Raw genomic sequence first — 9,801 nt, 5'->3', positions numbered from 1 at the left:
CTAGGCCCTCTCCTATTCTCGCTATACACCAAGTCACTTGGCTCTGTCATATCCTCACATGGCCTCTCCTATCATTGCTACGCAGATGACACACAACTAATCTTCTCCTTTCCCCCTTCTGATAACCAGGTGGCGAATCGGATCTCTGCATGTCTGGCAGACATATCAGTGTGGATGACAGATCACCACCTCAAGCTGAACCTCAGCAAGACGGAGCTGCTCTTCCTCCCGGGGAAGGACTGCCCATTCCATGATCTCGCCATCACGGTTGACAACTCCATTGTGTCCTCCTCCCAGAGTGCGAAGAGCCTTGGCGTGACCCTGGACAACACCCTGTCATTCTCCGCTAACATCAAGGTGGTGACCCGATCCTGTAGGTTCATGCTCTACAACATTCGGAGAGTACGATCCTGCCTTACACAGGAAGCGGCACAGGTCCTAATCCAGGCACTTGTCATCTCCCGTCTGGATTACTGCAACTCGCTGTTGGCTGGGCTCCCTGCCTGTGCCATTAAACCCCTACAACTCATCCAGAATGCCGCAGCCCGTCTGGTGTTCAACCTTCCCAAGTTCTCTCACGTCACCCCGCTTCTCCGCACACTCCACTGGCTTCCATTTGAAGCTCGCATCTGCTACAAGACCATGGTGCTTGCCTACGGAGCTGTGAGGGGAACAGCACCTCCGTACCTTCAGGCTCTGATCAGTCCCTACACCCAAACGAGGGCATTGCGTTCATCCACCTCTGGCCTGCTGGCCCCCCTACCTCTGCGGAAGCACAGTTCCCGCTCAGCCCAGTCAAAACTGTTCGCTGCTCTGGCACCCCAATGGTGGAACAAGCTCCCTCACGACGCCAGGACAGCGGAGTCACTCACCACCTTCCGGAGACACTTGAAACCCCACCTCTTTAAGGAATACCTGGGATAGGATAAAGTAATCCTTCTACCCCCCCTTTCCCCACCCCAAAGAAAGAAAAAACGTTTTATAAAGTGGTTATCCCACTGGCTATAAGGTGAATGCACCAATTTGTAAGTCGCTCTGGATAAGAGCATCTGCTAAATGACGTAAATGTAAATGTAATGTTGACTCACCCAACATGCAGAGAAACGCCAAAGCCATCCTCCACTTTCATGTTGCCATAGACCGAAACGGTCTATGACTCTGTCATACAGTACATGCTTTCAGTTTTTGTTGTCCTGGGATACCTGTCTAAAATGCCTGCTCACTAACCAAATTCCTTTCTTGGGCAACGACGAGCTAGCTAGTTAACATTAGCCTTCTAGCTACATCTAGCTACATATTGAATTTACATCCTCACAGGCCAGGGGCACAATGTATGAATAATCATTTGCCGGGAATGGATAATTAAGTAAAACCACAAGTCCAAATCCCTATCTCCATCGATGGCTAATTTAGGAAAGGGACAATTTTAGCTAGCTAGCCAGCCACCGGAGGACGAGATGCAAGAATTCAAGTTTTTTCTGTCAATTATGTTTTGCTTTTGATGTGATTGGTGTGAAGCCAAATCCAAATTGTCTTCCCTTGAAATTTTATTTTGGTGCACCAAGGCCATTCACAGTTGGGCTCACTCAGTTTAGCTGATTGGCTATAAAAAAAAAAGACCCCCAAAAAATTATCAAGGGAGGCCAAATGCTCACTGGCTTCCCTTGCATTCAGTGCTATGGGCGGCATCAATGTCATACTCTTTTTGACCAGACAGCATAAGATAGATGGGCTACACATACTGAGACAGAGGGGCGCTGTTTCGCCTGCTTGGATGCCTTCTCCAGTGAGATACATTCAGCCTCCTGCGAATTGATGGAAAAGTTATGAAACACAGAGAGACGAAAGATAAATTAGTTTCTATGTTTTTTTTCGTGGTACATTTTTGAGGGAAGCCTGGCTTCCCTTGGCAACCATGAATACACGCCACTGTGTGCGCGCGCTGTTGAGTTTTGGCCGCATTATACTTTTTTGGGACTATTCAGCTAACCATCCTAAAATCTCAAGAAATTAGGTGGTGTTTTTGGTGTAACAGTAACATTATACTATCAATGTGATCTTCCAAGACATTGATTCAGCTTTGATCTAACTAAACAAGGACCATTGTGAGAAGTGGCTCTTTGTTGTACTCCAGCACCCCTGCAGTCCGCTGCACCAACCAAGCAATTGAAGTGTAGCCTACTCTTGATGTGGAAACGAGAGACCATGTGTGGCTGTTTTATGGAAATCTCTGAATATTTGGCGAATGAAACATTTCTGGTTGGTCTCAGGGAATGTAAACAGTTAGGATGGGAGTCTTTTAAAACGGGATTGAGTGAAGTAGCAGCAAATATGTTGAATGAGCAACTAATGAGCATGGAGAGCCTCACAAGTTTGACGAAATTACCTTATATCTTTCAGTCTAATACAGCTATTTACTTACTTTAGTAGATCTTCCTCAGAAGCACGCTCTTTATAAGTAGTTAAGAGGCCTAACCATCCTCTCCAAGTTTAGCTGGAATTTAGCCTGAAAGGATTTGAGAAATATGATTGGTTGACGATAGGCCTATGATATTGGCCTACGTCTCATCTTGCGCTTCACAAGATATCAGCTCTCAACAATGATTGCCGTGTTTAACATCACCAGTAGGCTTAGGCTACCATATCCTAATGATACTGTATCTTTTCATAAGCACAACGGGATTGCAAGAGATGGGTTGGAATGTCTGACAAATACAGGACAAATCAATATTTTATTTTGTTGATAAAGACGCGGGATGTGGAACAAAGGGCCAAAATGCGGGACTGTGGTCACCCTAGCCTCAGACCACTCATTGAACAGCTAAGTGCGTCGTTAGATGCTTTTTTTGCCCTCCCACGTCACTTTATAAACAGAAGATGTCCGCTAAACATAGAATCAAATGGTTTATCCATCTCTCTGTGACCTCTGATAACTTCAGAACAAAGTTGACTACAAATACAAAGTTGACAATATCTTTACAATTGGTACAAACAAGCGACGTATAAAAATATGCTTCAAATGAAAACTGAGATGACTACAATAAAATAGAAACAGTAGTCTATAAGCCTATTTCAATCATATTGAAATACATTTAATGTTTCATCAGTTGAGTCCTATTTTGCTTCTTATAGGCTAGCTCTTGAAAACCATTATTCTCTGTATGTATTGTTTTCAGCCATTACATTCACCCACATTTGGCTCTATGTAAACTACAATTTGAACGTTTCGAAATGTCAAAACATATGCTGATATACCCCTTATCTTTCATGTCAGCGAGAAATAAGATTTCCCCCAAAAAATATATACACTTACTGTAGCAGTTAGTTTACACATAGGTGTTCGGAGCATGCTAGATAGCTAATTAGAACAGGTGGCGGCCCATGTCTTCTGTCTGTCTTCCGTAAACAAGCGCTGTAACATGGAGATATGGCCGTGTGGCAACACTAACCCTATCAAGGTGTACAGTAATTTACCTTGTGTTTTTTGAAAATTATTTCTCAATGATATGAAAGATACAGTTTCCAAAACAGTACCGCAAGCGATGCATGTTAATGTTTACAGCAAGCGTCGGGGCTCTTAACAAATCAATAGGCGCTAAAGTCGTTAGCGTCTATAAATGGGGTACTTGTAGGCTACTGTCTTTAATATGTCTCAATATATTTCATGATGTGTAGCCTAACATGTGTGCAATGATGAGCTAAATCTGTGATTTAGTGCATTTTTATTGGGTAAGCATTAGAATAAGCCGCATCAATATTTGCAGCTGTAGGTGGTAATATTTTACATTTACATTTTAGTCATTTAGCAGATGCTCTTATCCAGAGCGACTTACAGTTAGTGAGTGCATACATTTTCATACTGGCCCCCCGTGGGAAACAAACCCACAACCCTGGCGTTGCAAGCGCCATGCTCTACCAACTGAGCTACAGGGACCCTATAATATCTCTCTAGGAGCTGATTCGTCGTCAGTATTGTGAAATAATTATAATGTTTAGGAAAGATTTGAATGGAGAAAACTGATACGAGAGCAGCACTCCCTTTCTTTCGATCCTATCAGTATCGACACATGCTCCAACGATACACTTAGCGACCATTGTGCCTGCATGGTGTTTTGGGAAATGCATGTTGCATCTTTGGCCGTTGTAGGAAAGATGCATCATTAAAACACTGGTAAGCAGAAGTTCCATCACTATCGGGAAACCGGGCTCAGAACAGGTACTTTAGTTTTCTCACACACAGCAGTTGGAGTGGTCATTCCTGCCAGTGCATGTAACTTCCTGGAGGCCAAAATTTGACCAAAGATGGTGGATAAATGAAGATGTCCCACTGTTTACCATTGACAAAAATGGTCAGTTCCGGTCTGCTTAAAGGTGCTGCATGGTCAATCCGACATCTGCATTGGCCGTGCAGCATTTAGGGTGATATGGCCTCTGCAGAACTCAGGGCATTCATACTTCTTGCGCTTCGCGGAGCAGCGCAGAGCTGTTGAGTAGAGCTTTTATGAAGGAAGTTGTCAAGGAAGTGAGTTTGTGTTTATACAGGACCTCCCGCACCCACCTACTGTCATCCAGACATGTCAATGCGGAGCTATACGGAGCCCTCCGCATTGTTAAAACATTTTGTAGGAGCACAGTGATTCAGTACGGAGCTCAGTTTGGCCTCTGCATGCCTCCGGAGGCACCGCAATTGCATCACACCCTCCATACGGAGCCGAGCACATTTTCATATCAAGCATAAATTGGCTTTTAGCGGGGTGGCTCTCCCATAGGCACAAATGCATTAGCAGCTGGGTCTGGTCTGCTTAGTTTATTGACTTAGTTCGCTTCCTCTTCCGACTCTGCTTTAACCACAATGAAAGGGGAATTGTGCTTATACAGATACCCAGCCTAAAACCCCAAAGAGAAAGCATTGCAGATGTAGAAGCACAGTGGCTAGGAAACCTTCCCTAGAAAGGCAGGAACCTAGGAAGAAACCTAGAGAGGAACTAGGCTCCGAGGGGTGGCCAGTCCTCTTCTGGCTGTGCCGGGTGGAGATTGTAAGAGTACATGGCCATTTAGGCCAGATCGTTCTTCAAGATGTTCAAACGTTCATAGATGACCAGCAGGGTCAAATAATAGTCACAGTTATAGAGGGTGCAACCGGTCAAAACCTCAGGTGTTAATGTCAATTGGCTTTTCATAGCCGAGCGTTCAGAGGTTGAGACAGCAGGTGAGAGAGAGATAAATAAGGAGACATAGAGAGAGAGGGAGAGAGAGGAGGGGTCTGTGGCATCATGGCGTCTGTGACAGCATGGGAAGCGCCATTGAGGCTATCTCCATTTTAAAGTAGTATATTTTCTTATTCTTTTGATGTTTGAAAAAGTGTAAAGTTAATATTGGTGATTTAACGCCACATGCAGTGCTGGAGTTGAACCAAATGGAGTTGAACCAAATCTTGTGTCATTCATTTATTGTAGCCACTAGATGGCGGTCATATTGCTTAAAGGCAATACAAACTAGGCAAACCAATTTGAAGAAGACAATGCTCTGATCATTGACTGATCGCTCCCAACCCATAAGAATCCCCACCCACTTGACTACTTTAAAATGTCGAATGCCCTCAGTCGCAATGGCCATGCAAAAACAGTTTATTTCCATTCAATGATCTCTTTACATCACTATGGGTAAAAGCCTGAAGCATCTGGTTGGGGATTCCACTCCCCACCAAATATAGTGGTGAGAGGAAATCCAGTGACAGGCAGAGGGAGAAGATAGAGCAAGATAAAACTGGGTCGGCATTCTGCACATTTTCTCATGGATGTTTCAGATCTCAATACAGTTTTCTGTTCTCAAAACAAGAATCTTTAAAGAGATTACAAATTACAATTACAAAATGACACACTGGTTTCCTTACACTGTAAGCAGTTCTATTGACAAGGTATGATAGCAATCCATTTTTTGGTTTTATTTCCCTGGCATATTTTCCAAATGCTAACATTTTTGCATTTGTGGCACAAATCCCATTCAAGTTATGGTATCCATATTAGCATTTTTCGATACATGATGCGCAAAAAATTATAATATCGGTACCATGACATTCTTTTGTTTATATATGCTTGACAATGATAAGTTATTGTACTGTAGTGATCCTTGTATGAGCCATGTTCCAAATTCCACCAAGTAGGTTAACCCTATTGGCGCTATGCGTAGGATGTTTGCCTTTCATGCCAGCGGCCCGGGTTCACTTCTCTGCCCCACCATTCCCTACAGTGGTGTCAGAAGCGGGATGGCGGTTGTTAGGCCTGGATGTGTAAGGGGGCTGAGAAGTTGAAGCATGGGGCCATGCCTTCCTGTTCTGAGGGGGCAATGTAGCGAGCCACGTTACAATTTCTTTGCCTTTCACACAAGCGATTCTTCGCTTACCTGCTTTGCCGTTCGCTACAGTATCAAGGAAGTTAATTGAGCATCTCTTTTGCAGTGATGACGGCACAGGAAGCTGCTGAGGGGAGGACGGCTCATAATAATGGCCGGAATGGAGTAAATGGAATGGTATCAAACATATGGAAACCATGTGTTTGATGTGTTCGATACCATTCCATTTACTCCATTCCAAACATTACTATGAGCCCGTCCTCCCTAATTAAGGTGCCACCGGCTTCCTGTGGATGACGGCTATTAGAAAACACAAATGTGGTAATACATTTTATAAAACATTTAAAGTATTTCTTGATGACAAATAGCACTATTGTATTTATTTAGGAATTATGATCATCTTTTTTATGAGGCCTAACCAAATGTCATTTCGACATTATATAGGAGAGAAAGCCAGAAATGATCAAGGCACTAACGGCTAATTCTTCACACCTGGCATAAATGCTGTGGCAAGGGCCTTACCTATAATTGGAGATTTGAGTGAATTCAGTCAGAACTTCTCATGAGTTTCAAGAGGGGGGTATTTTGGTGTGTGTGATTCATTTAGAAAAGTGGTGTTTACGCTACTCATATCAACGAGAATGTGTCTACAATTCCAAACCCGAAGCAGATTTCTTGAGCTCCATCTTTCAACCAGCCTTAATGACTGGGATATGGATGAAGAGATCAAGCTGACCACAACAACTGACCAATTTTACCAAGGTAAGAAAAACATTTTGAACATTTTGATCCCCCCCAAATCACCTGTGTGCAATTTACACTCGGAACGGGATTAATGATGTCATGCCGCCCAAAACAGTTGTGGTATACTTTTTTTTAAACATTTGTATTTCATTAGTCTGCACATTACTCATTGGCAGGTGATAAACGGAATGATCAGTATCTGGTTCAGTGGCACTATGCAAAAATATCGAGAAGAAAGGATGACCTCTCTTGTCAAAACTATCAGAAATCAGGTGAGAGTAACATGCCTAATGGAGAAGTGAATTATTAACTTTAGTCTTAGCCCCATGAATGTTTCATGTATGTATTTGGTGCTTCAATGTTATCTTAAAATGTACTTGCATTTCAGAATCTCCAATGCAGCCAAATCTATGGTTGATGGTCAACCCCAACCTAGCCTGCCCAATTAAGTATCCCAAAACAGTAACAAAGATATTGAGTCCCAAGATGCCACTGAAACACCTGGCACCAGTACCCAAGCCCACAGTCACCCATGTCAAACCCAAGTCCATCCCAAATGTGCTCCCAGTTTCACCTACTGCGGACACCTGCTTGGCCGACTCTCTACATGATGCCTCCTCCAGCGAGTACATGGTAGGTAAACTCTGATCAGGAGAGCAAACTTTAATAATGCAAAAATATATGTATTTAGTTCAGGGTTTTCAAACAAGATTACATCAGTGCAATATGTATAAGCATTTAAGAGCACATTGGACATCTTGCACTCAATTGATCACTTGCTTCAATAACTACATCTTGTGACATATTTTTCATAGCTTACAGATGAGGATGACTCCTCTTCGGTGGATGTCTCCGTTTGTCGGAAAGCCAAAACTGTCCACAAGGCAAAGGCCCTTAAGGGTGGACCACGAAAGCTCAGTCTGGCCCAAAGCAAGCGCCTCCAGCGAGTCCTCCAGGACAGCAACAACCTAAAGAGCGGAGCCTGGCTGCGTCCCCCTGTCAACTACTGCATCTTAATCGCCATGGCTATTGGCAGCAACCGCACTGGCAGCCTCAATGTCCAGCAGATCTATAACTTCACAAGGTAGGAACCACAGAGAATGTGTTTTTGAACTGATGGGTGGAGATTACCAGACCAGTAACACTACAGTTACTATTTTGTTGACGCTGGGTTGAAGCTGGAGAGACTATTCCCAAATCGACCCCTAAGCACTTGTGGAGATCTGAGAGGATTCGACAGGTGTAAGTATGGTAATGGAGTCACCTTGTCCTCTGATAGCCCAAGGGTGGAGGTTTCACCATATTACTTATACCAATAAAATCCTCTCAGCTCTCCACAAGCGCATACAGAATAGAGTTTAGGGATGGATTTGTGATTGTACCATCTAACGTTTCCATCTGTCTGTGTTGGAACACTTTTGAGGTCGCAGTCCTTGAATGTGTAATGGATGATGCTTTTGTGTGAAATTCTCACGGCTCCCTCTCCCAGAGAGCACTTCCCATTCTTCCAGACAGCCCCTGATGGCTGGAAGAACACTATCCGCCACAACCTGTGTTTCAGCAACAGCTTTCGCAAGACTCCCCAGCAGGTGTGCAGCGAGGGGAAGAGGAAGTCCTGTCTGTGGCACCTGACTCTGGAAGGGCGCCGGAGGCTGAGGGATGAAATCCACACCCTTACTGGGGACTCGTACCGAGTGTTGAAGAGAAGCATGAATAATCCTGGTGCGTTTCAGGGGCATAGCCATAAAATTACATATAGAGCCATAGAAGTAGATTATAGGACCTCTATGTGCAGAGCTGTCTTATTAGGGGGTGACACAGGACCTTTTGTTTTCTTACTATTTACATGTGTAGGGCTGTATTTGATTATTATTGGATGTCGATGGTCCAATGATGTCCACCATTGTACATACCGGTAGTTTTTATACTAATGTATGGGCCAGGCTTTCAAATGAGGCTAAGGAAGTGGGTGGACAATGAGGATTTTCATACCGAGCTGGAAATGGTGTCAGTTACATGGGTGTGGCAACGTGTACATGACTGAAATGGTTTTTTCCCCTCTTTGACAGATATGATTCAGACGTTGTTCGAGCTATGATCTGTGCCTTAGAGGTTACCCCAAACTGAGAAGGTGGGACCTTGGGACATTGGCTGTGATGCAAGGGGCATTAATGGATACGCGAACAGGAGCACTTCAATTATGTTTTCCTTAGACTGTATATTTTTGGGTAATTATGGATTTTGGGGGTGTGCTAATGTTTTTCAGATATCCTTTATGAATTTATCACTAACTGTGCTTTTGGATTTATTTGTTTTGAAAATAAAAATGTTTCAAATAATACTTTGGGCAAATGCCACGACTCCAAACAAGTTGCCCATTCAATATTTTCTCAGTTGGCTGATGGAGATATTATTAATAAATATAAAAATTGTTTTGCATATATAATGATGGATAGTAAAAAAAAAAAATCTACAATAGACATTGTATCATGAAACCAGCTGAAATTAGGCATTTACGATTCCCCACATGGTAGATTCTTGTCATTGTTGGTAGCTATCTAGCCATCCAGAATCACAACTCACAGACTTTGATCATAGCTAGAAGGGATCCAGCTTTTGTCAGAATATACTTTTTGTACCAGTTTTAAAGCCAATTTATGCTTGATCTGGAGGGTGTGATGCAATGCGGCGCCTCCAGAACAGGGG

At 43.4% G+C, this 9,801-nt stretch overlaps 1 protein-coding gene across 2 annotated transcripts; it reads left to right on the top strand.

Moving 5' to 3' along the window:
- Positions 1-6,862: 6,862 nt before the first annotated feature.
- On the top strand, positions 6,863-9,436 carry foxr1 (forkhead box R1). 2 transcript variants are annotated; one of them, XM_041844983.2, is made up of 6 exons: positions 6,863-7,113; positions 7,272-7,367; positions 7,484-7,728; positions 7,911-8,179; positions 8,657-8,817; positions 9,165-9,436. In XM_041844983.2, exons 1-6 carry the CDS (start codon positions 6,993-6,995, stop codon positions 9,191-9,193), a joined length of 921 nt encoding a protein of 306 aa, XP_041700917.1. In that variant the 5' UTR covers positions 6,863-6,992; the 3' UTR covers positions 9,194-9,436. The 2 variants fall into 2 exon arrangements, with proteins under 2 accessions (XP_041700917.1, XP_041700916.1); XM_041844982.1 differs by having other exon boundaries at positions 6,865-7,113; positions 8,585-8,817.
- The last annotated feature ends 365 nt before the right edge of the window (positions 9,437-9,801 follow it).

This window comes from Coregonus clupeaformis, chromosome 24 (assembly GCF_020615455.1).
Source record: "Coregonus clupeaformis isolate EN_2021a chromosome 24, ASM2061545v1, whole genome shotgun sequence".
Taxonomy (NCBI): Eukaryota; Metazoa; Chordata; class Actinopteri; order Salmoniformes; family Salmonidae; genus Coregonus; species Coregonus clupeaformis.
This window is presented reverse-complemented; position numbering and strand designations above follow the sequence as displayed.

What these genes read in the sequence shown, in the direction of transcription:
- foxr1 (XM_041844982.1), top strand. Translation starts at nt 6,993, where the DNA reads ATGTGTCTACAATTCCAAACCCGAAGCAGATTTCTTGAGCTCCATCTT. An exon ending in TCAAAACTATCAGAAATCAG is followed by an intron (nt 7,368 to 7,483) that starts GTGAGAGTAACA and finishes CTTGCATTTCAG; the next exon opens with AATCTCCAATGCAGCCAAAT. An exon ending in CCTCCTCCAGCGAGTACATG is followed by an intron (nt 7,729 to 7,910) that starts GTAGGTAAACTC and finishes TATTTTTCATAG; the next exon opens with CTTACAGATGAGGATGACTC.